Genomic DNA, 27,518 nt, shown 5'->3' with positions numbered 1-27,518 from the left:
GCGCCGCTGGCCGACCGAGCGGAGCCTGCCGATGCCGAGCGGGCGCTACGTCCCGCGGTCGGAGCCGCGTTTTCTCCCGGCTCCGCCACCAGCCGGGGCTCGGGTGGGGGCCCGGGCCCCCGGGGCATGGCCCTCCGGAGTGCGCAGGGCGACGGCCCCAACTCCAGCCACTGGGACGGCGGCACGGAGAAGGCAGGTACGGAAGCCGACCAGGGCGCCGGGAGCGGCCTGCGAGGGCGGCCCAGGGGGCAGTGGCAGCTGGTGGCGGAGGCGGTGCCGGAGGGGCTCGGGCTGGCGACCGGGGGCTGCGGCGGGGTTCCGGGCGGCGAGAGAGGAAGAGGCGGAGGGCCCGAGGCACGTCTGATGGGGAGAGGGCCTGGAACGGGGGGGCTCGGGCGGGTGCCGAGCTGACCCGAGGGTGTCTGGCGGCAGAGTAGCGTCCCCAGGCAGAAGAGCGGGCGGGAGCTCCGCGCCCCGGCTTTCTTCCGTCTGGAGAGGACCGGGACTCCCCGAGCGCTGGCAGGCCCACCCCGTCCCAGGCGTCCGCCACGTTCGCAGACTCCCGGAGCCGCCTCCCCGAGGGAAATCAGCTCTCCCGAACTTCATTCACTGTCGCCGGCTTGATTGACGCGCTGTCCGCGTACCGCCGATTTAATTACCATACAATTCTCCCTTTAAGGTGCACAGTTCAGTGATTCTTAGCACATTCACAAAGTTGTGCAGCCATCGCCGCTGTCTGATTCCGAAATGAAACCCTTACCCATTAGCAGGCACTCCCCATTCCCCAGTATTCACGAAGCCTGGCAACCACAAATAGACTTTCTGTCTGTCTTCTGCCACCTATTTTAATGTTGATTAGTTGTGTAAAAGCGACCTGGCGCTATGGCTCCCGCCTGTAATCCCAGCGCTTTGGGAGGCCGTGGTTGGAGGATCGATTGAGGCCAGGATTTCGAGGTCAGGCTGGGAAGCATAGCGAGGCCTCATCTCTACAAAAAGTTTTTTTTTTAACGCCAGATGTGGAGGCTCGAGCCTGTGATCCCAACGACTCAGGAGGCTGAGGCGGGAGGATCGCTTGAACCCAGGACTTGGAGGCTACTCTATGATTGCGCCATTGCACTCCAGCCTGGGTGACAGATGGAGACCCTATCTCAATAATGAGTAAATTATTGTATACAAAGCGATTCTATTTTTATACTCTTTTAGTTTGGACCATTTCTGTGAACTCATGTTTTTGTTGCACATTATGTTCTCTAATGTTTTTCATTCAATAAATACATGACAGTTAAAATTATGAATGTACACCGTGAACCAAGTTAAATAATCTTTTTTCCTTGAGGAAGACTAAGGTGACTTTCCCCATTTCCAGTCCTCTGATGGATGGTACCCATAACAGAGCCAAACACGTTATTCAACCCACGTATTTTGAGGAAGCTGCTGGTATTCATATTTTATTTTATATTTTATTTGGGCTCATTTTCTGTTTTTTCCCTTTTTCTCATGTTCTGATACTGAATGAAAGTGGATGGAGCTCTGAACCCTTTGGCACCGTAACCCTTTCATTACTGGTGTTTGTGTGATGTCTGTCCTCAGTGGCATAATAGTCAATGCCCTAGGCAACATGGGTCTTGTGACCTGTTGGCAGTGCAACTGTGTGTCTGTTGCAAGACTTTACCGCCTCTAGTTTCCTTGATTTTGCTTCTCTGGATGAATGGGACAAATTTAAAAATGAGGTTTTTTGTTTTTGTTACTGTTTTGTTTTTTAATCATATCAGAGTATTGTTGGCAAAGTTCCTAATGCTTATCCCTCTTTTGTAGCGTTTATGATCAGATTGGTTTACTCACTAGACTGTTTTTTTTCCATTATAGGGGTGAAACATTCTTAAGTCTTTATAACCTGCTTTATGTTCCAGGTAGTTAACAGAATTTTTGCTAATTTGGATACTGTTTTGTAGAAACTACTAGTTAAGACCTCCAAAAACAGAGGCTACTTTGTTTTATTTTGTGTTTAATAGGACTCTTACCCAGACTGAAGAGTCTCTGTGGTCTCCTGCTGTGGTCTTCTGGTACAGACATGGAGTTAAAGCTTTTTTTTTTTTTTTTTTTTTTTTTTGAGAGATGGGATCTTGCTCTGTCACCCGGGCTGGAGTGCAGTGTCACAGTCAAAGCTCACTGTCACCTCCCAACTCCTGGACTTAAGTGATCCTCCTACCTCAGCCTCCTGAGTAGCTGGGACTACAGGCATAAATTTTTAAGTTAATTTCCAATGTCAATGTCAGGAGTTGTGGGTGGGTGTAGGGGGATGTCTGTCTCCCTCCCTCCACAGAAAACGTCCCCAACCCTCCATTGTTTTAAGACTAGCATTGCTTAATGTGAGCTTAACTTCAGTTTAAAGACTGTAAAGCTTTTATGATAATGCAAGCTTAAACCAAATAATCAGTATGGAATTTTGTACTCTCACACGAGATTCCATTATATAAATTAGTTGATCCAAGTTAGTATTTGTTTTGGTGATATGGAAAAATACATGAAAAAACTTTTAGATGAGGCATGGATAGTGGTCATCTTTAGTTGTTATTGTCCCTTCCCTGTATATTAAGTGCCCTAATCCAGGTGATTTTGGACATGCCTGTTACTCTGAGGAGGCAGAAATCTTTACCTGGATTCTGTAGCCAGAGTTGGGAGAAATTTAAGACAGTAGTGGGTTGTGTCATCTTCATCTGAACCATTAAGAACAACAGTTCAGTTAAAGTGTCCCATTGTTAAAATTAACATTTTAGGGAGTTGAGTCTGATCTCGCTCCCTGACTACAAGACCCTGTTGCAGTTGTTTCTATACCTGTTGCTGTGGTACCCCTCAAATGAAGTCTGCTTTGCACTCTTTATAAATAAATAAATAAAAATAAGCATTCTAATGAAGAGTAGGCCAAAGTCATACCTATCTTCCTTTGTCGAATGAATTACTTTTCAGGCATCAGGGATTTATTTATAGCAGTCTTATATTTTGCAGCCAGCTGTAGGACAGTCATTTTGTTCCATCATGGTTATGATAGCCAAGACCTCTACTGTAAAGGAATTTGGAAGGTTTCGGCTTTGGAATAATAGTGCACTCTCTTGTAAATGGGACAATAAAGAAATTGGAGAAGAAAGGATTGAGGGAGATTAGAATGACATACATTCTACCTCTAGATGAAATGTGGGCTTTTATTCCAAGCAGATATGGCATTCTCAAGTCCAGAAATGCGTGTCCTGCTCTAAATCTATAAAGTTTATCTTGAAATACAATACATAATAGGCGTTTATTTTAATCTTTTCCTGAACATCCCAAGAATAGCTCTATGGTGTTTCTCTTTCGGAAATAAACAGGATGTCTGTGAATTTGTTTTTCAGTGGAGATGCTGCTAACCTCCCTCCCTGTGTCATCTAGCAGTTGATCTCACTCTGTATTCATACATCTTTTGCTCACTTGAGTTTTCTGTTTCCTCTTCCCTTTTTATGTCACAGTGAAAGTCTATACATTTAGTTGGAATAAAGTATTTGTCAGAGTGGCACACGTGTGAGTGCTTTCTCCATCGGCCACTGACATTTACTCACTAGGGTGTGGGGTTGAGGAAGGTGGTGTTGGGGCCTGAAAAAAACAGCAGTCGAAATCCACACTGGGGCAGCATCCTACTCTGGGAAACACCAGTAGTTTTAGAAACAGGCCAAAGAGTCTGCAGATCTGTTTATAGAGAGTTCTGCAGTGAGCATCATCTTAACAGTATGGGAAAAATAATGTCATTTACTGCAAGCCAGTTTTTTCCAGAGGAACGATAAACTAAATCACTTATTATATTCTGCGTGTATTTGTTGCGTTCCCACAGAGTGCCAAAAATTTTGAAATAGTAAGTAAATTTTGAAATGCAGTATTAAAAATAGAATTGGAGGCCAGGTATGGTGGCTCAATGCCTGTAATCCCAGCACTTTGGGAGATCGAGGTGGGAGGATCACTAGAATCCAGGAGTTCAAGATCAGCCTGGGTAACATTTTTTTTCTCTACCAAAAAAAAAAAATATATATATACACACACACACACACACACGGCAACATTTTTTTTCTCTACCAAAAAAAAAAATATATACACACACACACACACACACACACACACACACACACACACACACAGTAACTGGGCCAGATGGAGCCTGTCTGTGGTCCCAGCTACCTGGGAGGCTGAGGCAGGAGGATCACTTGAGCCCAGGAGGTCAAGGCTGCAGTGAGCCACGATCGTGCCACTGTACTCCAGCCTGGGTAACAGAGTAAGACCCTGCCTCAAAAAAAAAAAAAAAAAAAAAAAAAATTGGGACAGAATCTTAAGAGAAATGAGTTATGGGAGGTATGATTTGAGGATTTGAGTTTAGAATTAAGTAACATTCTGGCATATGGTTTGCCAAAACCTCATGGAAATTCAGTTGACTGCATAGTGTTTTTTCCCCCAAGATACAAGATTTCCTTTCCCCCAGATTGCCGAATAACTTATTTAGAAAGAGAGGTGAGGTGGATGTATGTCTAAACAAACTGAAGAAAAATTATCATACTCTTAGCAAATAGGTTAACAAGATTTTTGAATGTCAGCTTCCCTCAAGCAGTATTCAGTATTGCCGCTCAAGTGCTGTCAATTTGTGATGTGTGGAAAGTGCAGGGGTACTCCCAAGTTAAAAAAAATTAAATATGTTAGATTTTTTTCTCTTTGTTGGAAATTCTTCTCAGGTTTTGCCTCCACCAATGTTATATAAAAAGTCTTCTCTGTTTCCTGCGTGTTTTTGACCCCTCTTGAAAACATACAGCCTGGTCTTCCAAAGGATGGCCCTCAGGCCCAAAGTAAAATCCCTCCCTGTGTTCCTCCTGAGTGCAGGATAAACCCAGGCTCCTGTGCGGGATAAATGCAGCCCGGCCTCTTTTACTGCGGTGCTACCTGCTTCTGTTCTCTCCCTTTACCTGACACTTCAGCGTCATAGAACTCTTTGTTTCCTGGATATGGTGTTTCTTTCATGTGACAAGGTCTTTGCATATAACTCTTTTCTTCTGCCTGGAGTACTTTCCCCTTAACACACTCTTCCCTTTGGCAAAATTTTCTTTAAGAAGGTACCAGAGCCCAGTGTGGTGGCTCACATCTGTAATCCTATCACTTTGGGAGGTTGAGGCAGGAGGATTGCTTGAGCCCAGGAGTTCAAGATCAGTCTGGGCAACATAGTGAGACCCCACCTCTATAAAAAATTTTTTAAAATTAGGCATGGTGGCGCAGAAGTCTGAGGTGGGAGGATCGCTTGAGCCCTAGAGGTTGAGGCTGCAGTGAGCTGTGATCGTGCCGCTGTACTCCAGCCAGGGCAACAGAGTGAGACCCTGTCTAAATAAATAAATAAAAATTAAAAAGAAGGGCCAGATGCAGTGGCTCACACCTGTAATCCTAACACTTTGGGAGGTCAAGGTGGGTGGATCACCTGAGGTTGGGAGTTTGAGACCAACCTGACCAACATGGAGAAATCCCATCTCTACCAAAAATACAAAATTAGCCAGGCATGGTGGCGCGTGCCTGTAATCCCAGCTACTCGGGAGGCTGAGGCAGGAGAATCGCTTGAACCTGGGATGCGGAGGTTGCAGTAAGCCAAGATCGCGCCACTGCACTCCAGCCTGGGCAACAAGAGTGAAACTCCATCTCAAAAAAAAAAAATGGAAAAGAAGGATCCAGAATATGTTCTTGGTGAAGCCTTTCCTGACTGCTTTAGAAGTAGTCATTCGTAGGGCTGGGCGCGGTGGCTCAAGCCTGTAATCCCAGCACTTTGGGAGGCCGAGACGGGCGGATCACGAGGTCGGGAGATCGAGACCATCCTGGCTAACACGGTGAAACCCCGTCTCTACTAAAAAAAATACAAAAAACTAGCCGGGCAACGTGGCGGGCGCCTGTAGTCCCAGCTACTCGGGAGGCTGAGGCAGGAGAATGGCGTAAACCCGGGAGGCGGAGCTTGCAGTGAGCTGAGATCCGGCCACTGCACTCTAGCCTGGGCAGCAGAGTGAGACTCCATCTCAAAAAAAAAAAAAAGAAGTAGTCATTCTTGGCCGGGCACGGTAGCTCACTGCTGTAATCCCAGCACTTTGGGAGGCCGAGGCAGGTGGATCACCTCAGGTCAGGATTTCGAGACCAGCCTGACCAACATGGCAAAACCCCGTCTCTACTAAAAGTACAAAAAATTAGCCAGGCATGGTGGTGAATGTCTGTAATCCCAGCTACTCTGGAGGCTGAGGCAGGAAAATTGCTCGAACCCGGGAGGCGGAGGTTGCGGTGAACCGAGATCGTGCCACTGCACTCCAGCCTGGGCAACAAGAGCGTAACTCCATCTCAAAAAAAAAAACAAAGAAATAGTCATTCTTTCCTCTGGATTTTCACAATCCCTTAGATTCTATTATATATAATAATTGTTTGTGTCCCTGCTGTGAGCCCTTCAAGGGCCGGGAGGGAGTAATTCATCTTTTTTATCCCCAGTACAGTGCTTAATACAAGTAGACACTCATTAAGTGACAGACTGAAGAATGACTGGACAAATGGGCAGGCAGATGAATGGATAGAAGGGCACACCTGAGTCAAGAGCTTGACACATCTCATGAACAATTGACTAGGTGCTATGCTGACAGAAGAAACTGGAGATTTTTGTTTGTTTATTTTTGAGACAGAGCCTTACACCGTCACCCAGGCTGGAGTGCAGTGGCACAATCATGCCTCACTACAACCCGCCTCTGCCTCCTAAGCAGCTGGAATTACAGGTGCACGCTGTCACACCCAGCTATTTTTTGTAGAGACAAGATTTTGCCATGTTGCGCAGGCTGGTTGCTCTCCAAATACCGGGGTCAAGCAATCCGCCCACCTTGGCTTCCTAAAGTGCTGGGATTATAGGCATGAGCCCCGTCTCAACTAAAAACCATGCCGGCAGTGCTTTTTATTTTATTTTATTTTATTTTATTTTATTTTTATTTTATTTTTTTTTTTTTATTTTATTTATTTATTTTTTTTGAGATGGAGTCTCGCTCTGTGGCCCAGGCTGGAGTGCAGTGGCCGGATCTCAGCTCACTGCAAGCTCCGCCTCCCGGGTTTACGCCATTCTCCTGCCTCAGCCTCCCGAGTAGCTGGGACTACAGGCGCCCGCCACCTTGCCCGGCTAGTTTTTTGTATTTTTTAGTAGAGATGGGGTTTCACCGTGTTAGCCAGGATGGTCTTGATCTCCTGACCTCGTGATCCGCCCGTCTCGGCCTCCCAAAGTGCTGGGATTACAGGCTTGAGCCACCGCGCCCGGCCTTATTTTTATTTTATTTATTTATTTTTTTGAGACGGAGTTTTGCTCTTGTTGCCAAGGCTGGAGTGCAATGGCACGATCTCAGCTCATTGTAACCTCCACCTCCTGGGTTCAAGCGATTCTCCTGCCTCAGCCTCCCAAGTAACTGGGATTACAGGCACCCGCCACTACACCTGGCTAATTTTGTATTTTTAGTAGAGATGGGGTTTTGCCATGTTGGTCAGGCTGGTCTCGGAACACCTGACCTCAGGTGATCCGCCTGCCTCGACCTCCCAAAGTGCTGGGATTACAGGCATGAGCCACCAGCCTATTTTATTTTATTATTTATTTATTTATTTATTTTATGAGACAGAGTCTCACTCTGTTGCCCAGTCTGGAGTACAGTGGCGCGATCTCGGCATACTGTAACCTCTGCCTCCCGGATTCAAGCGATTCTCCTGCCTCAGCCTCCTGAGTAGCTGGGACTACAAGCGTGCACCACCACACTTGGCTGATTTTTGTATTTTTAGTAGAGACAGGGTTTCAACATGTTGGTCAGGCTGATCTCGATCTCCAGACCTCAGGTAATCTGCCCGCCTCGGCCCCCCAAAGTACTGGGATTACAGGCGTGCCCAGAAGGGGTTTTATTTTTAATGATTTCTAGGTAGGGTAACCATTTAATTTGGCATCCAAACTGGGACATATTTGAAAGTACAGGGAACAAAAAGGGTTTGCTGTGAACAATTTGCCAGTACTCTAGGTATAAACCAGGAAGATCTCAGACAAACGAGAACAAATGGTCACCGTACTAGGTTACCAGGAAACAGCAGTGAAGCCAGGAGGGCAGGTTTACCGAGGTGAAAAGTCACTTGTATTATCTTTCTGTCTGCACCTCCAATTGCACATGACTCCAAACCAGTTAGTGCCTCTGTTTATGTGGTTTTTATGTTTCAGGTCTCGTAGGTAGCTCACCTGTGACTTACTACCAACTTTAATTTATGTTAATAATGGGCCGGATGTGATGGCTCATGCCTATAATCCCAGCACTTTGGGAGGCTGAGGCAGGCAGATCACTTGAGGTCAGGAGTTCAAGACCAGCCTGGCATGGTGAAACCCCATCTCTACGAAAACACAAAAAACTTAGCCAGGCGTGGTGGCAGCATGCGCTTACAATCCTGGCTACCTGGGAGGCTGAGGCCTGAGAATCATTTGAACCCGAGAGACAGAGGTTCCAGCGAACCAAGATTGCTCCACTGCACTCCAGCCTGGGATACAAAGCAAGACTGTTGCAAAATAAATAAATAAAAATAAAATAATAATAATAATGTGGCCGGGCGCGGTGGCTCACGCCTGTAATCCCAGCACTTTGGGAGGCCGAGGCGGGCGGATCACAAGGTCAGGAGATCGAGACCATCCTGGCTAACACTGTGAAACCCCGTCTCTACTAAAAATGCAAAAAATTAGCCGGGCGAGGCGGCGGGCGCCTGTAGTCCCAGCTACTCGGGAGGCTGAGGCAGGAGAATGGCGTGAACCCGGGAGGCGGAGCTTGCAGTGAGCCGAGATCGCGCCACTGCACTCCAGCCTGGGCGACTAAGCGAGACTCTGTCTCAAAAAAAAAAAAAAAAATAATAATAATAATAATAATAATGTACAGCTTTGTCATGGAAACAGTTTGTAGACTGTGGTCTCAGACTAGAACATTGCTGGGGAAGCTGCTTAGTGTCCCTTCTAAAATCTAATGTACCTTCTGATGTTAATCCTTTCTAAAATCTACCCTACCTTCTGGTGATATCTTCCACTTCACATGAACTCTGGTGCCTTGCGTCTAATATATACTACATAAATGTTTTTTCATTAGTCTATTTACTGTCAAATGGAAGGGCCGTATCTCTTGGCCTTTCTTCTGTATCCTTCATCCCAGGCCCTGAATGTCCTTCCTTTCCTTTATGTGTATACACATTTAGTTTTATTGTAACAAGGCAACTTGTACTTTTTTTTCCCCTTTTTTCTTATATAAGCAGGTGAATCCATGTTCTTTTTGCCTTTTTTTTTTTGAGACAGAGTGTTGCTCTTTTCACTCATGCTGGAGTACAGTGGCATGATCTCAGCTCACTGCATTCCCCACCTCCCAGGTTTAAGCGATTCTCCTGCCTCAGCCTCCTGAGTAGCTGAGATTACAGGTAACTGCCACCATGCCCAGCTAATTTTTTTTTTTTTTTTGAGATGGAGTCTCGCTCTGTGCCCCAGGCTGGAGTGCAGTGGTGCGATCTCGGCTCACTGCAAGCTCCGCCTCCCAGGTTCACGCTATTCTCCTGCCTCAGCCTCCCGAATAGCTGGGACGACAGGTGCCTGCCACCACGCCTGACTAATTTTTTTGTATTTTTCTAGTAAAGATGAGGTTTCACCGTAATAGCCAGGATGGTCTTGATCTCCTGACCTCATGATCCGCCTGCCTTGGCCTCCCAAAGTGCTGGGATTACAGGTGTGAGCCACCGCGCCACGCCTAATTTTTGTATTTTTAATAGAGATGGGGTTTCACCATGTTGGCCAGGCTGGTCTCAAATCTCCTGACCTCAGTGATCCACCTGCCTCAGCCTCCTGAAGTGCTGGGATAGGCTGGGTGTGGTGGCTCACGCCTGTAATCCCAGTACTTTGGGAGGCCGAGACTTGCGGGTCACAAAGTCAGAAGTTCGAGACTAGTCTGACCAACATGGTGAAACCCTGTCTCTACTAAAAATACAAAAAAGAAAAGAAAAAATTAGCCAGGCATGGTGGCGCGCGCCTGTAATCCCAGCTACTCAGGAGGCTGAGGCAGGAGAATCACTTGAACCTGGGAGGTGGAGGTTGCAGTAAGCCGAGATTGCGTCTCTGCACTCCAGCCTGGGTGACAGGGCGAGACTCTGTCTCAAAAATAAAAAAAAAAAAAGGGTAGGATTACAGGCATGAGCCACAGTCCCTGGCTGCTTTTGGTTTTTGTTTTTTGTTTGTTTGTTTTTTGAGACGGAGTTTTGCTCTTGTTGCCTAGGCTAGAGTGCAGTGGCATATGGCATCGTCTCGGCTCACTGCAACCTCTGCCTCCCAGGTTCAAGCAATTCTCCTGTCTCAGCCTCCCGAGTAGCTGGGATTACAGGCATGTGCCACCATGCCCAGATAATTTTTTGTACTTCTAGTAGAGATGGGGTTTCTCCATGTTGGTCAGGCTGGCCTCGAACTGCCGACCTCAGGTGATCTGCCCACCTCGGCCTCCCACAGTGCTAGGATTACAAGCATGAGCCACTGCGCCTGGCTGTTGTTGTTGTTGTTTTGAAACAGAGTTTTGCTCTTGTTGCCCAGGCTGGAGTGCAATGGCGCGATCTGCAATCTTAGCTCACCGCAACCTCTGTCCCCTGGGTTCAAGCAATTCTCCTACTTCAGCCTCCTGAGTAGCTGGGATTACCGGCCTGCGCCACCACGTCCAGCTAATTTTGTATTTTTAGTAGGGATGGGGTCTCTCCATGTTGGTCAGGCTGGTCTCGAACTCCTGATCTCAGGTGATCTGTCCGTCTCGGCCTTCCAAAGTGCTGGGATTACAGGCATGAGCCACCGTGCCTAGCCTTGTTTTTGTTGTTAAAGACAGGTCACCAGGATACCTTCCTCCTTTTCCTGCCAAGCCCATTCTGCTGGAGTGGAAAAGTCCAGTGCCTTGATAATAGGGTCTTGCTCTGTCACCTAGGCTGAAGTGCAGTGGTGCTATCATAGCTCACTGCAGCCTTATACTCCTGGGCTCAAGTGATCCTCTCGCCCCAGCCTCCTAAGTAGCTGGGACCACCATGCCTGGCTAACTTTTCGTACATTTTGTAGAGACAGGGTCTCACTTTGTTGCCCAGGCTGTTCTCAATCTTGTGGGCTCAAGCGATTCTCACACTGCGGCCCTCTACAGCACTGGGATTATAGGCGTGAGCCATTGTACCTGGTTCCCTTAACTCATACACTTTTGTTTGTTTGTTTTTGAGATGGAGTCTCACTATGCCTCCCAGGCTGGAGTACAGTGGTGCGATCTTGGCTCACTCCAACCTCCACCACCGGGGTTCAAGCGATTCTCCTGCCTCAGCCTCCTGAGTAGCTGGGATTACAGGCATGCGCCACCAGGCCAGGCTCATTTTTGTGTTTTTAGTAGAGACGGGGTTTTCACCATGTTGGTCAGGCTGGTCTTGAACGCCTGATTTCGTGATCCGCCTGCCTTGGCCTCCCAAAGTGCTGGGATTACAGGTGTGAGCCACTGCACCTGGCCTTTTGCCCGTACACTTTTAACATTTAAAACTGAGCATCATCTTTCCAGTGAAACAAAAATAAAATTTAAAAATGAACAGGAACAAAATTACAATACAGAATTCAATTCCAAGTAAGATCCTACAGGTTATGCTGATTCTCCTAATCAAGTGGTGAGGCTCGAACCATCATTGAGAGAATTTATTGATTTATTTAAACTATATATATATGGTTGAGGCTGCAGTGAGCCATGATTGTGCCACTGCACTCCATCTTGGGTGACTGAGCAAGATCCTGGTATCAAGGCGTTGGACTTTTCCACTCCAGCAGAATGGGCTTTGCAGGAAAAGGAAGAAGGTATCTGGAAGCAATGGGAGACAAAAGTGAAGAAAAGGCAGATGTGATGGGTGCTGCTTTGGATTTAAGAGACCAAAGATAGGTGGGTCTGAAGCCGAGAGAATGTATTGATTGATTGATTGATTGATTGAGACAGAGTCTTGCTCTGACACTCAGGCTGGAGTGCAGTGACGCTATCTCGGCTCACTATAACCTCCACCTTGCGGGTTCAAGCGATTCTCCTGCCTCAGCCTCCTGACTAGCTGGGACCACAGGCGCCCGCCACCATGCCTTGCTAGTTTTTTGTATTTTTAAAGTAGAGACAGGGTTTCACCATGTTGGCCAGGCTGGTCTCAAACTCCTGACCTCAGGTGATCTGCCTGCCTTGGCCCCGCAAAGTACTGGGATTACAGACGTGAACCACTGTCCCCGGCCGAGAATTTATTTTAAAAAGGTTGTCTTGCACTGCAAGGATGTCCGTTAAACATCACAATTAAGCATGTCAAGAGAGTTTTGCTCCCCTTCCTTTTTAAGGTACAGTTCTCAGGTTAGCTTGGCCCTGACCCACTGTAGTCTCTGAGCTCTTGGTCATTATTGTCTGCACGCGCCTTTTTTGACAATTATAGTCTACTGCCTTGTGACATTTGGTGTTGTCTCGTGTAATGTTTCTTGTGTTTTTGACATATTTTCTCAATGGTACCGACAACCAGAAAGAACCGAAATACAGGCATCATCCATTTAAACTTCAGCAAGCCGTCCCTAAAAGCAGACATTCTGTATGCAAACTCTCAGAGCCTTTTACTCCTTTATCATCTCCCCTGATCTTAGCCAAAAGGACAAAAAGCAATACTCTGTTATTTCACATAGAAAAATGATATGATGGCTACTAACCACAAATTCCCAACCAATTTCCTAAAAAAGTTATTTATTTATTTATTTGTTTATTTATGTATTGGAAGGCTAGTCAAGTAAAGCAGTGGGAGTGGAAAAGGAACAAAGAAATCTGATTGTCATGAATGAGTTGTAAACAGCACCACACAGGAGACCAGCCCTAAAAAGCAGTTTAAACATGGCAAAATGCCTATGAGTAACAGACTATCGCATAAGGATGTAAGAAGCTTAAAACATTACTTATTATGGTTTTTAAGAAACAGTTCCTTTGTATGCAGTGTCACAGCCCCTCACCCCACCAGCCACACTGGAAACCCAAGTACCCTTTGACACTCTGGTTTTGAAAACATCTCTGTGTTGGCCGGGCATGGTGGCTCACACCTGTAATCTCAGAACTTTGGGAGGCTGAGGCAGGTGGATCACTTGAGGTCAGGAGTTCGAGACCACCCTGGCCAACATGGTGAAACCCCATCAAAAAAAAAAAAAAAATTAGCCGAGCGTGGTGGTGCATGCCTGTAATTCCAGCTACCCGGGAGGCTGAGGCAGGAAAATCACTTGAACCTGGGACAGGGAGGTTGTAGTGAGCTGAGATTGCACCACTACACTCCAGCCTGGGCGACAGAGTAAGACTCCATCTCAAAAAAAAAAAAAAAAATCTCTATGTGATTCTAATGTTTTTACCAGTTGTAGTAACGTGTAACAGGAGACTTTTTCATGTGGTTTTGTTTTCAATGTAGTACTGAGTTTTGGTGACATGCATTTTTCCTATCTAAACAACAGGAAAAAATTGTTACAGTAAGAGATGTATATGCTCTGTGAAGTTTGGGAATTAAGAATGAACAGACATTCTTTTATGAAAACATTGACACTAACTGCTAGATATGCCTGAATTTACTGAGCATTTATTATAATTGTAATTCCTTGCTTGTTACTTACACAGTATATCTCCTTAGTGCTTTGCATATTACGTACTAATTAAATATCTGTAGGTTGATTTGTAAAATACGTGTTGTTTCAGAGTGAGGAGAGGAACTAAAATTTAATAAGTGTCTACTGTGTACCATGGTAACTATCCTGACAAGAGGGTGTCGGTCCAGAGGCCCAGAGCAGGGAAGTCATCTGCCCAAGATTATGGATCAGATAAGTGGCAGACCCAGGATGTGAACCAAGATCTGTCTGATTTTAACACATCTCTTTTTTCACTTATCTTTTTTTTTTTTTTTTTTTTTTTTTGAGACAGAGTCTCACTCTGTTTCAGGCTGGAGTGGAGTGGCGCAATCTTGGCTCACTGCAACCTCCGCCTCCCGGGTTCAAGCGATTCTCCTGTCTCAGCCTTCCGACTAGCTGGGATTACAGGCGCAGGCCACCATGCCCAGCTAATTTTTTTTGTATTTTTAGTAGAGACGAGGTTTCACCATGTTGGCCAGGCTGGTCTCAAACTCCTGACCTCAGGTGATCCACCCACCTCGGCCTCCCAAAGTGCTGGGATTACAGGCATGAGTCACCGCGCCCAGCCTGGCTTACCTGTTTTTTTTTTTAAATGTATTGGGAGGCTGAGGCAGGAGAATCACTTGAACCCAGGAGGCAGAGGTTGCAGTGAGCTGAGATTGTGCCGCTGCTCTCCAGCCTGGTGACAGACCAAGACTCCATCTCAAAAAAAAAAAAAAAAAAAAATGTACGTATAGGCTGGGCATGGTGGCTCACACCTGTAATCCCAGCACTTTGGGAGACTGAGGCAGGAGGATCACAAGGTCAGGAGTTCAAGACCACCCTGGCCAACATGGTGAAAGCCCATCTCTACTAAAAATACAAAAATATTGCTAGGCATGGTGGTGCATGCCTGAAATCTGAGCTACTTGGTAGGCTGAGGCAGGAGAATTGCTTGAACTGGGACCCGGCAGGTGGAGTTGCAGTGAGCTGAGATTCCGCCACTGTACTCTAGCCTGGGCTACAGACCGAGACTCCATCTCAAAAATAAAAATAATTTTAAAAACGTATAATTATTTCTGGACCAGGCATGGTGGCATGCACCTGTAGTCCCAGCTCTTTGGGAGGCTGAGGTGGGAGGATCAGTGTTGCCTAGGTGTTTGAGGCCAGCCTGGGCAACTTAGAGAGACACTGTCTCTTTATTTTTCTTCTTCTTTTTTTTTTTTTTTTGTCATCCTGGCTGGAGTGCAGTGGCACGATCTTGGCTCACTGCAACCTCTGCCTCCCGGGTTTAAGTTATTCTTCTGCTTTAGCCTTCTGAGTAGCTGGGACTACAGGTGAGCACCACCATGCCCAGCTAATTTTTGTATTTTTATTAGAGACGGGGGTTCACCATATTGACCAGGCTGGTCTCAAACTCCTGACCTTGTGATCCGCCTGCCTCGGCCTCCCAAAGTTCTGGGATTACAGGCGTGAGCCACCACACCCAGCCGACACTGTCTCTTAAAAACAACAACTAATAATTATTTCCAGTCTGTGCCTATGATTTTTGGTTCAGACCTATAAAAAGAGACTTCCTTTTTTGGCGATTTAAAATCTGTTTTATAATGGGCTCTCCAAGCCTCCCCCATGAGGGCCAGTAGACTGGGCCTGAAATGACAGTACATGTGGCTATGAGCCTTTATGCCAGCAGGCAGTCTTAGAGCTTAGAGGGGATACTACCTGTACCTCACATCAAAAAGGAGATTGAGTCCTAGGCAGAAAACATGCACGTGCTGAATATACGCCTAATTCTTCCCTATCGTTATTTTCAGACTTTAACGCCAAAAGGAAAAAGAAAGTGGCAGAGATACACCAGGCTCTGAACAGTGATCCCACTGATGTGGCTGCCCTTAGACGCATGGCTATCAGTGAAGGAGGGCTCCTGACTGATGAGATCAGACGAAAAGTGTGGCCCAAGCTCCTCAATGTCAATGCCAATGACCCACCTCCTATATCAGGTAAGGGGAGTCGGGGAGGCTGTGAGGGGAGTGTATCTAGGAGACAGGGAGAAAAGAAGTCCAGGATCTTTAATTTTTATGGTCCTTTCAAACCAAGGGTATATGAATAAATCTAGAGTGTTTTGGGAAATGCCTGGGCCCACTCTGAAAATAAGGCCAAACCAATAAGTAGAATTTAATTCAAAAGTGGGATGAGTTCTTTTTTTGCTTTTATTTTACTTATTTATTTATTTTTAAGACGGAATCTCGCTCTGTTGCCCAGGCTGGAGTGCAATGGCACAATCTCAGCTCACTGCAACCTCTGCCCCCTGGGTTCAAGCAATTCTCCTGCCTCAGCCTTCCTAGTAGCTGGGATTATAGATGTGCACTACCACCCCTGGCTAATTTTTGTATTTTTAGTAGAGACGGGGTTTTGCCATGTTGATCAGGCTCGAATTCCTGACCTCAAGTGATTCGCCTGCCTCGGCCTCCCAAAGTGCGGGGATTACAGGAGTGAGCTACCACGCCCAGCCAAGTTCTTTTTTTATTAGGGATTAAAATATCGCCTAGGCAAGTGAGTTTATTAAAAATGTATATGCTTTGTTCTACATACTTGCTTGGCAAGTATCTTTTAAAAATGCATATTTTGGGCTGGGCGCTGTGGCTCACGCCTGTAATCCCAGCACTTTGGGAGGCCGAGGCGGGTGGATCTTGAGGTCAGAAGTTCAAGACCAGCCTGGTCAAGAGGGTGAAACCCCGTCTCTACTAAAAAAAAAAAAAAAAAATACAAAAATTAGCCAGGTATGGTGGTGGGTGCCTGTAATCCCAGCTACTCGGGAGGCTGAGGCAGAGAATTGCTTGAACCCAGGAGGTGGAGGTTGCAGCGAGCTAAGATTGCACCACTGCCCTCCAGCCTGGGTGACAGAGCGAGACTCCGTCTCAAAAAAAAAAGCATATTTTGTGGCTGGGCAAAGTGGCTCACACCTGTAATTCCAGCACTGTTGGAAGCTGAGGCAGGAGGATCACTTGAGACTGGAAATTTGAAGCCAGCATGGGCAACATTGCAAAACCCTGTCTACAAAAAGTTAAAAGTTAGCCAGACGTGGTGGTGCACCGCTGTAGTCTTAGTTGCTTGGGAGGCTGAGGCAGGATTATTTGAGCCCAGGAGTTTGAGGCCAGCCTGGGCAACATGGCAAGATTCCATCTCTAAAAGTAAAGTAAAATTAAACACACACAAAAACACCCTCTTTTGTCCAGACACATTGGCTCACGCCTATAATTATAGCATTTTGGGAGGCTGAGGCAAGTGAATCACTTGAGGTTAGGAGTTCGAGACCAGCCTGGCCAACATGGTGAAACCCCGTCTCTAGTAAAAATACAAAAATTAGCTGGGTGTGATGGCGCACGCCTGTAATTCCAGCTACTAGGGAAGCTGAGGCAGGAGAATCGCTTGAACCCGGGAGGTGGAAGTTGCAATGAGCCGAGATTGTGCCAGTGTACTCCAGCCTGGGCGACAGAGTGAGACACTCTCAAAAAAAAGAAAACACTCTCTTTTTATTTGGAAATACTGAGATCCTTTGGAGTTGTAAAATCCTGTAATTCTGTGAAAAGAGTTACCTAACTAATATGCAAGGCCTATGTAGTAAAAAGAGTTCCTTGGAATGCAGTTCAAAATAGTAAAGAAAAGTCCTGCAGAACAGTGAATCCACCCTGCTGGCCATTCACAGTGAGCTCACCTTGTAGCTTTCCTGCCATCATGGCAAAATGCCAACTGCTGAGGATTCTTTCATTCAGTTGGCAAATATTAGTTGTGCTATGATTGTGTGCCAGGTACTGGAGGTGATTGAAACAGGACTTCTGCCACCAAAAAGTTCACAGTGTCATGATGTCACCCAGTAGGTGTCGAGTTGCCACTTGTTACTATCCTTGGAATTGGCTGCTTCAGAGCAGTCAGCTTTTTGTTGGAAGGCTAAGGCAGTGCCATATTCACACCCTGAATCCTGAGATGGTGTTCTACCAGGTTCCAAACTTCCCTCATCTTTTTATACCATGAAGCCTGCATGTGAGGAAGTGTTGCCCAGCCTTACTAGCTTTTGATTTGGGTTGCGAGGGAAATGTATGCTTATTATACAGCACTTGGTTTGTTTGGGGAAAATGTACACTTGTTATATATATAACAGCTAGAGACTGCCTCCTTACTTTCACACTGTATTGGACGTACCAGCTGAACACAAGGACTGTCTCGTCTTCGCAGCGTCTTAGTTTTAGAATTGCTGGGTCAAGAGATGTTAGGTGGTTCTTTGTGTGAGTCTCAGTATACCTTTCTAAACAGCTTAGTGCTCCCACAACTTTATAGGTGTTAGGGTTTTTTTCAGTGGTGTATTGTTCCCACATTCATGATTTTATTTGATCCTTGGAAGGGAATATCCTCATTTTGTAGCTGTGGACTTTGAAATTCAGAGCAGTTCCCAGTGATGTGCAGTGGCCTTCTGCACGAGGCGCCTGTTCTCCTTACATCTTTGTTCTCCTTCTCACCCCATTGTATTACCTCCTGGGAAGTCTGTGCTCCCTTCTCTTAGGGTCATTGTGACTTGCAGGAAACATAATGTTTGGAACTAAACTAGGGATTCCCTGCCAAATGTTGTATCTTGAGTCATATCCTACTCTTTGGGAGAAAGCTGACATGTGTCCTCTAGGCCTTTTGCGTCATCCTAGAATGTTTTGCTTCTGGTCTGGCTTCTTGGACATTCCTGCAGTAACATTCCTTTTCCCTCAATAGGGAAGAACCTACGGCAGATGAGCAAGGACTACCAACAAGTGTTGCTGGATGTCCGGCGGTCGTTGCGGCGGTTCCCTCCTGGTGAGAAGCTCTCGCGGTCCTGCCACATTTGGAAAGACTGTATCTGTCCCAGGTCATACCATGTGACCTAGTATGCTGGACCCTGCCTCCTCAGGGACCTTCAGAACTCTCCTTTTGCTGAGTCATCCTTTTGTTGCCTGGTCACTTTCAGACCCCCACTGTGAAAGCCTGAACCAAAAATAATTTCTCCTGGCCTAGAGGTGGTGAATGAGAGAAGAGGGTTTGTTTTTCCTTGAAGCCACAAAAAGGAGTTAATAAGAATTGTTAGAGCCATCAGTCTGGTGTTTAAGAGCAGATTGGTGTGGAATTGGGCACCAACAAGAATGATTAATATCTTAATTAGGTTTAAAAATAATGATATCTTGCGCATACATATATAAGATTCCTTAGAGGGAAGAGAGGCCAGTCCCTGTTTGTGTAAGAGTATATTCCTTAATTTGTTCAGCAGCGATAGATAAAACATAAATAAATACAAAGAAAACAAAAAAAAGAGAATATATTCCTAAAATTAGCTCTTCATTTCTGGAAGAAAGAAAAGAAGGACCGTTGTCTCAGTTTTCACAGTGAAGGGAACTGGGCAACAAATGTCGCATGGATGACCTATTTTTCTTCCTCTGGCAACTCCACCTTTAGGTTGTGAAGAAAGGAGAATTGCTAAAGGGAACAGGAGCCTCTGAGCTCACTGCCTCCCTCTTCTGGACTGTGCTCTGGCCTGGCTTTTGTTGTTGAAGGGGCTGCTTTCCTGCTGGCATTCCTGCTTCCTGGACAGACTTTTGCAATCCCCAGGTAGCAGTAGTCTGCCAGCGTGGTTTTGATAAAAGCACATGCCCACGGTCCATTCCCTTTTCCTAGCCTGCTGGTTTGGATGAGATCACATAGGACAGATGCCTCCCTTTTTTTTTTTTTTAAAAAAAGACAGAGTTTCACTCTTTTTTTTTTTTTTTGAGATGGAGTCTCGCTGTGTCGCCCAGGCTGGAGTGCAGTGGTCGGATCTCAGCTCACTGCAAGCTCTGCCTCCCGGGTTTTTACACCATTCTCCTGCCTCAGCCTCCCGAGTAGCCGGGACTACAGGCGCCCGCCACCTTGCCCGGCTAGTTTTTTGTATTTTTCAGTAGAGACGGGGTTTCACCGTGTTAGCCAGGATGGTCTCGAACTCCTGACCTCGTGATCCGCCCGTCTCGGCCTCCCAAAGTGCTGGGATTACAGGCTTGAGCCACCGCGCCCGGCCAGAGTTTCACTCTTGTTGCCAAGGCTGGAGTGCAATGGCACTGTCTCAGCTCACTATAACCTCCGCCTCCCAGGTTCAAGCAGTTCTCCTGCGTCAGCCTCCCAAGTAGCTGGGATAACAGGTGCCTGCCACCGCGCCCGGCTAATTTTGTGTGTGTGTGTTTTTAATAGAGAGGGGGTTTCACCATGTTGGCCAGTCTGGTCTCGAACTCCTGACCTTAGGTGATCCACGTACCTCGGCCTCCCAAAGTGCTGGGATTACAGGCGAGAGCCACCGTGCCTGGCCCCCATTTTTTCCTAGGTAGCCTGTTTTCCCTCTGAACCCTTTATTCCTCTTCCATTGATGTAATATCTGTGATATTCTTTCTGTAGGCTGAACTTACCATGTGGCTTCATATTCTTTTTCCATTCATGGTCTTCTGGGCTTGACTCACTGCTCTTTTGCTGAAAATTCACACAGGGTTTAATTTTTACTCTCACTCCTTTCACTGCTTCACCTATCAGCAGCCCTGGGTTTGCTTCATTTCCTTATTTATCTTTTAGGGTATGCTTTCTATTTGAGAAGGGATGGGGTAAATATGGGCAAGAGGTGAGCTTTGCTCTTACCTGCAATCCTTTGTCCAGTTTAGTTTGGGCCCTTACATTAGCTGCTTTCTCTCTCTGAGTATGTGTTTGTAACTAAAAGCTAATGGTGTGGGGAAGCTGTGCATGTGCCGTTCTTCTAACGTGGCTCATGAGGCCAAGGCTTGGCATTTTTACTGCTGGCAGGACTAGCTCTGGACTCTGAAAGAACTCCCAAGACAGGCTTCCCTGTTTCCAGCTATAATACATCTTTGGATCAAGAAGATCGGTTTTTCCCGTAACGTTTGCTTTGGTTTAAAGGGAAACATGCAACTTTAACATTTTTTTATTTTTATATAATTTCATACTTACTGAAAAGTTGTAAAAATAGGACAAAGAATTCCCCAGATACCTTTTACCCAGATTTCGTTTTGTTTTCACATTTTACTACATTTGCTTTTTTAGCTGCTTTCTCTCTTTCCTTCACTTTACACATAGACATACACTTTTTCTCTGAACTATTTAAGTTGCAAACATGACATCTTTTTACCCCTAAATGTTTCAGGATATATTTCCTAAATATAAGGCTCTCACAAAATCACAGTACACTGAGCAACATTAGTAACAACACTGAAAAATAGTTAACTAATTAATCCACAGATTTTACTCACATTTCACCATTTCTTCGAGTCATGTGCTTCACTGGAGAAGGAAATACAGATTTATGCGTTTCTCATGCTGTCATCATATCTCTTTAGCCATTTTTAATCTGGAACAGTTCCTTTGTACTGTATGAGAGGGCAGTTATTTTTGTGAAATTTCTCTTACTTTGGGTGTATTGGGTATTTCTTCATCGCGAGATGTAGGTCTGTGCGCTGTTGATAGGAATCCTGCAGGCGTGATGCTGAGCCCTGTCAGTGCATCGCATCGGGAGGCAGAGGCTTCTGCGGCTCCCATGGTTGAAATACTGCAGTTAAATAATGTGTCCCAGCAGTATTAACTGCAGCGACTTGGTTAAGGTGGTGTCTGCGGCTTCCCCCACTGGAGAGCTAGCGGCTGCCTTTTCCTGTATGCTAGGTGGTATCAACAGTGGATCCTGATATGCGTTGCCAAATTATTTGTAATTCATTTTCCTTTTTTCTCTGAAAATTCATTGCTGGCCTTCTTTGACCTCCTTATTAACTAGGCTGCTTGGTGTGTTCAAAGGCATCTCCTCTCTGTTCCTGTCCCCAGGCATGCCAGAAGAACAGAGAGAAGGGCTCCAGGAAGAACTGATTGACATCATCCTCCTCATCTTGGAGCGCAACCCTCAGCTGCACTACTACCAGGGCTACCATGACATTGTGGTCACATTTCTGCTGGTGGTAGGCGAGAGGCTGGCAACATCCCTGGTAGAAAAATTATCTACCCACCACCTCAGGTACCAGTACAGAAGGACGTGAGAGGACAGGCATCACTCCTCAGCCATCCTGGGGATAACTCATTGGCCCATTTTCTGGTCAACTTTTTTTAGGAGCTTGAGCCCTTGCCATCCCCAGCCCTGATCTAAGTGTTTGGTGACCAGGCTTATTGAATTGTCTCCCTCCAGGGATTTTATGGATCCAACAATGGACAACACCAAGCATATATTAAACTATCTGATGCCCATCATTGACCAGGTGAATCCAGAGCTCCATGACTTCATGCAGAGGTACATGTGTGTCCGCATTTGTGTGTGCATGCATACACACACCCACACCCCTCCTCATAAGCCGAGCGCAGTCTCCTTGTTGTCTTGGGGGGATTTGTTAAGTTCTCCCAAGTTGTTCCAGTCACCAGCAATCTGGATAATTCCGTTCTTGGAGCACTTTTTGGGGACTGTGCTCTTTGGGGGACATATCCCATCCCTTGAGTTTACATCTAGTGGGGAGAGGTGGATAAGGTATGTATGCCAAGGTAGATGTTGAGATGATTGCCACAAGAGAAACACGAAGTCCTGTGGGATCCAGCGGCGAGAAGGAGAAGGCTGACAATGGGTTGTTTTATTTCCTAAGTACCAAAGAGAAGAACTATTTTTTTGCAAATCCCATGTGATGTTTTGTTTCTTCTCTGTTTAGTTGGAAATGTGTTCTTGGCCAATGCCTCTTTTTAAAAAAAAATTTTAAAAGGTAATGGCTATGCCTTTTTTTCTCTGAGACGGAGTATTTGCTCATTGCCCAGGCTGGAGTATAATAGCGTGATCTCAGTTCACCGCAGCCTCTACCTTCCAGGTTCAAGCGATTCTCCTGCCCCAGTCTTCCAAGTAGCAGGGATTACAGGCATGTGCCACCACACCAGGCTAATTTTGTTTTTTTAGTAGAGATGGGGTTTCTCCATGTTGGTCAGGCTGATCTCGAACTCCCGATCTCAGGTGATCCACCCACTTCGGCCTCCCAAAATGCTGAGATTATAGGCGTGAGTCACCGCGCCTGGCAGCTACATCTTAAGATATTTCATTTGTCTCATGTTAATTGAAAAATTAATGCGGTCATGTTTTCAGGCCTGGGAATATGTACCTGTGCCCCCCACAAGGGTAAGACTTACTCAGAAGGAGAATCATGGTGTAGTTCTCTGAAAACAACTGCTTCTCATTCCTGTAGTTGACATTTGTTGGCCATTAGGAGAGCACCCAGTGAGATAAAGCAGCCAGGACCCTGTTGTGGTGTTAGTGTCATGGTACACCTTGAAGACTTTGTATTAAGTATTTTCTGAGGAGAAGATGCTGAATTCCTTGGTAGCTGAATTTTCCAGAAATTCTATTCCTTAATGCTTCCTTCTCACCAGCACTGAGGACAAAGAAGGCCCAGAGAGAGGGACTGGATGGCCCACAGGATCTGACACCTGGCTTTCCTTTGTTTTTAGTGCTGAGGTGGGGACCATCTTTGCCCTCAGCTGGCTCATCACCTGGTTTGGGCATGTCCTGTCTGACTTCAGGCACGTCGTGCGGTTATATGACTTCTTCCTGGCCTGCCACCCACTGATGCCCATTTACTTTGCAGCCGTGGTAGGTACAGGCCACGAGCCAGCAACTAGATTCACCATCACCCATCCCACTGTGGTCATTTTCCCTGAAGGGAAACCTGGGGATTATGGAAAGATGCAAAAGACAGCACTTTTGAGGCTGGTGTGCCTGGACACCATTCTATGCAATATTAATGGGGGTGTCACAAAAAAAATAGTTGTGAAATGCTGGGTAAACAAAATCAGATTTTTTTGCTGCATGGCTCTTCTGAACCTTTAAAACACTAATCTGCATTGTGAATTGTCAGGGTTCCTATTGACATTGCCTGGAACATATATTCAGCTGATGAACACAATTAGGGAAGTAGTAGTACAAGCTGCCAACTCCAGATTTAAGAAGAGATCTGGTGTCATGATAGACAAGGGAGTGGCTTTTGGTGGAGGGTGGGGGCTCCAGTTAGTAGAAGGGCCTGAGGGATGGCGTGGAGATGGGAGTTCAGGGAGAAGGGCCTGAGGGATGGCGTGGAGATGGGAGTTCAGGGACAAGGGCCTGAGGGATGGCGTGGAGATGGGAGTTCAGGGAGAAGGGCCTGAGGGATGGGGTGGAGATGGGAGTTCAGGGAAGTCTTTCAGTGGCCACTGGTCCCTTGAGCATCCGTGGGTTTGTGGACCAAAAGTCAGAAGGAAGATGCTTAAAGGGAGCAAGACTGTTCTTTCTACTGTTTTGAACCATGTCTTCTATGCTGGAGCTCCAGGAATCTCCCAGTATTCTTCTCCTTTCTTCTAAAAGAATCTCCTTCATTTCTTTCAAGATTTAAAGGGACACCTGAGCAGCCCAGTGTACCTGAAGGACTCAGATTGTAACTGGTCAGCCTTTCATGTCACGTGGTGGGAGTTCGCAGGAAGGGCCAGACAGTAGGAGTAGCGCTGAGAGTATATATGTTATTACTTCCTTGATGGATACAAGAGTTTGCTGAACATTTGGGCTGAGTCCTGTCTGTAACCAGTTTAAATTCATCTCCAAGGATAATGGAATGCAGGCGGCCCAGGCCCGTGTGTCTGGCCTCTGACCGCAAGGCTTTACTACCTCCCCACAGATTGTGTTGTATCGCGAGCAGGAAGTCCTGGACTGTGACTGTGACATGGCCTCGGTTCACCACCTGTTGTCCCAGATCCCTCAGGACTTGCCCTATGAGACACTGATCAGCAGAGCAGGGGACCTTTTTGTTCAGTTTCCCCCATCCGAACTTGCTCGGGAGGCCGCCGCCCAACAGCAAGCCGAGAGGTGAGCAAGGCTGGGATGCTGGTTGAGTGGGGGTGGCTGTAAATGAGCAGCTAAGTGAGGGAAGGTTTGTGTCTGGTGGGACAGGATTGGGGCATGTTTCCAGAGATTGAGCTTAGGCCAGTGGAATCCCCACTGTAGACATATGGGTCTTTATCAAGAAGAGCTTTCCCAGCAATGAAAGGCTCTGCCCGCCGCCTATGTGGTGTAGTTTTTCTTTTCTCCTCTTCTTTCATACCACTTCCTTCCTTCTGTCTCTTTCCCCTGCAGGACGGCAGCCTCTACCTTCAAGGACTTTGAGCTGGCATCAGCCCAGCAGAGGCCTGATATGGTGCTGCGGCAGCGGTTTCGGGGACTTCTGCGGCCTGAAGATCGAACAAAAGATGTCCTGACCAAACCAAGGACCAACCGCTTTGTGAAATTGGCAGTGATGGGGCTGACGGTGGCACTTGGAGCGGCCGCACTGGCTGTGGTGAAAAGTGCCCTGGAGTGGGCCCCTAAGTTTCAGCTGCAGCTGTTTCCCTGAAAGCCAGAGAAGATCTTCCTCTTACATCACATTAAGGTCTCACCCTTCCATGGAAGGATTGGGAGGGGTGGAATTTCCTTTATTAAAAGGGTTTCTGTCTAGAGTTTTCTATTCCTGCCACCCTGCCCTGCCTGTTGGTGTTTGCCTTTACTTCAGAGGCCAATAGGAGAGCCTACCTGACACAGAGGGCACTTGGGGGCCTGGCACAGAATCTTATGCCCCTCCCAGTGGGCTTTTGGATGGGCTCTCTGCCACCTCCTGTGGTGGTGGAGGAAGTGGGTTTCTGAAGCTTCCAGCTGCCTTTGCAACCTGCTGGGTCTGGGCTGCCCTAGTTACCGGGAACCTCCTAGTTACCCCGTAGAAAGTGAGCTGGAGCACGGGATGCCCTCTTCACTGCTCCTGGTCTGCCCGCATCCAATGAACACAGGAGGAGGGGCTGCTGCTGAAGGAGTCAGGCTTGAGATTGAGAACAAGAGGCCAAAGGACTCGTCTGGGAGCATGATCGGCCCCTCTTACTAGCAGCTCCGAAATCAGAGACAGAAGGGAACTAGGTTACTTGTTAAATCCTACTTATTTTCCGCCTAGAGATTGCATGGGCATTTCCAGTCAAGTGGGAAGGAATGCTCATTTTTAGGGCCTAGACCTAGACTAGTTTTGCCTGCCTTTTTTTTTTTTTTCCTCCCTGTTTTCTTCTACAAGCCACAAAACATTGCTTATAAAAAGTACTTTTGTTACTATTTTTAGAATATATACACCCCATATGTAAATTACCTTCACTTTTAAAGTAATAATAGTTCCTTCACAGAAAAAAAAAATAGTTCTCATCAGAAGGATGAGCTTCTAAGATCCTGAATTTTATTTTCTACTTGATTAACATTTCACTTTAGACAGAGTTGCTATTTGCAAACAGCTTTCCACTTCCAAAGTGCCACTTTCTGACCAGTTTTTCTTCCTGTTTTCCTCAAATCATACTACTCCCACATAGGCGCCCATTCACTACCTTAGCGTCGTTTTTTGGGTCTGATTTGTCTCGTCAACTGGTCTCTCCCACCTGGTTGGAAATGTCATTGGAAACTTGCTGGCACCCAGAAAGGAACAAATGGAGCCTGAAGAGCTTGGCAGGAGCCTGGAACAGCCAACTTCCCTGCCCAAGCTTCTCCAAAGACTCTCCAGGCCTTAGGGAACAAGAGGCATCACTCAGTCCTTCCGGGACAGCTTCCCTCTAAGCAAAGCCAGGTTTGTTTTAGATTAACTCTGGCCTGAAAAAAAAAAAAGTGCCTTTTGCTGCTTTAAAGAATTGGGGTATATGGTATGAAGCAGCCATGTACTTGTATTTTCCTGGTCTTTCCTGGGCACTGATCTCTCTTGGCAGGTGTTTTCTTAAAGTGAACACACCAGAAGCACTCCACCCCACCATATCCAGACCTCCATGCTCTCCTTGCATGCCTGTTGTGTGCAGGGTGGAGGGTGTCCCACATGCCAGGCAGCTGGCGAGCCAGAGCAGCTGGGAGCCCTGTCCACTGAGTTACACTAAGCACTTTATTTTTATTTATTTTATTATTATTTTCTTTTTTCTGAGATGGAGTCTCTGTTGCCCAGGCTGGAGTGCAGTGGTGCAATCTCGGCTTACTGCACCCTCCGTCTCCCGGGTTCAAGCAGTTCTCCCTGCCTCAGCTTCCTGAGTAGCTGGGACTACAGGCATCTGCTACCATGCCTGGCTAATTTTTGTATTTTTAGTAGAGATGGGGTTTCACCACATTGGCCAGGCTGGTCTCAAACTCCTGACCTCAAGTGATATGCCCGTCTCGTTCTCCCAAAGTGCTGGGATTACAGGCGTGAGCCACCACGCCCAGCCACTACGCACTTTAAAACCAAAAAAAAGCTCAAAGTGATGGATCATTGTCCATGGCAGGAGCCCCACCTTGGGGTAAGCCTAATGTAGATGGATTAATTTAGAAAGTGGTGTATTTATCAGGGCAAAGGAAATTCTTCCAGAGGTGATGATGCGGCATATATTCCCAGTGCTCTCCCACAGCAAGCTGGCCCTCTTGTCATCATTTCAGTGGGCGGCAGCAGCTGCCCCTCCTTCCACAAGCACTCAAACCTGTTTGTAAATACTGAAGGAATTGATGGGGTTGAGGAAAAGAGGTTCATGTGACCAGGGTCCCAAGGCCACAGCTTTTCAGATCCTAGGAAGCAAGTGGCATTTGCTTGAGTTGTGGCCTCGGAAGGATCATGTTTATCTGTTTTGTAACTTTGCTGACACCAGGATTCTCCCTGTCATTGAGAAGAAAGCATTATCTAATTACCTTCAGGTGGTTTACTTATTCTGTAAAGAATATGTGTAAATATTTTGTACAGAGCCCTGTATCAAATAAATAGCCATATGTGGTTACTAATCA

The 27,518-nt window shown here is 46.4% G+C and overlaps 1 protein-coding gene across 2 annotated transcripts; it reads left to right on the top strand.

Annotated features, from left to right (window-relative positions):
• On the top strand, positions 1-27,518 carry LOC105496132 (TBC1 domain family member 20). 2 transcript variants are annotated; one of them, XM_011766255.3, is made up of 8 exons: positions 1-196; positions 15,517-15,702; positions 18,461-18,541; positions 21,563-21,749; positions 21,918-22,019; positions 23,210-23,351; positions 24,406-24,593; positions 24,861-27,518. In XM_011766255.3, the coding sequence occupies exons 1-8, from the start codon at positions 127-129 to the stop codon at positions 25,114-25,116; spliced, it is 1,212 nt and encodes a 403-aa protein (XP_011764557.1). In that variant the 5' UTR covers positions 1-126; the 3' UTR covers positions 25,117-27,518. The 2 variants fall into 2 exon arrangements, with proteins under 2 accessions (XP_011764557.1, XP_011764558.1); XM_011766256.3 differs by lacking the exon at positions 1-196 and adding an exon at positions 1,136-1,158.

Source organism: Macaca nemestrina, chromosome 15, assembly GCF_043159975.1.
Source record: "Macaca nemestrina isolate mMacNem1 chromosome 15, mMacNem.hap1, whole genome shotgun sequence".
Classification (NCBI taxonomy): domain Eukaryota; kingdom Metazoa; phylum Chordata; class Mammalia; order Primates; family Cercopithecidae; genus Macaca; species Macaca nemestrina.
This window is presented reverse-complemented; position numbering and strand designations above follow the sequence as displayed.

Excerpts from the sequence above, each read along its gene's own strand:
- LOC105496132 (XM_011766255.3), top strand. The coding sequence starts at position 127 with ATGGCCCTCCGGAGTGCGCAGGGCGACGGCCCCAACTCCAGCCACTGG. Across the intron at positions 18,542-21,562 it reads GTTGCGGCGGTTCCCTCCTG|GCATGCCAGAAGAACAGAGA; the intron begins GTGAGAAGCTCT and ends TCCTGTCCCCAG. Across the intron at positions 23,352-24,405 it reads CCATTTACTTTGCAGCCGTG|ATTGTGTTGTATCGCGAGCA; the intron begins GTAGGTACAGGC and ends ACCTCCCCACAG.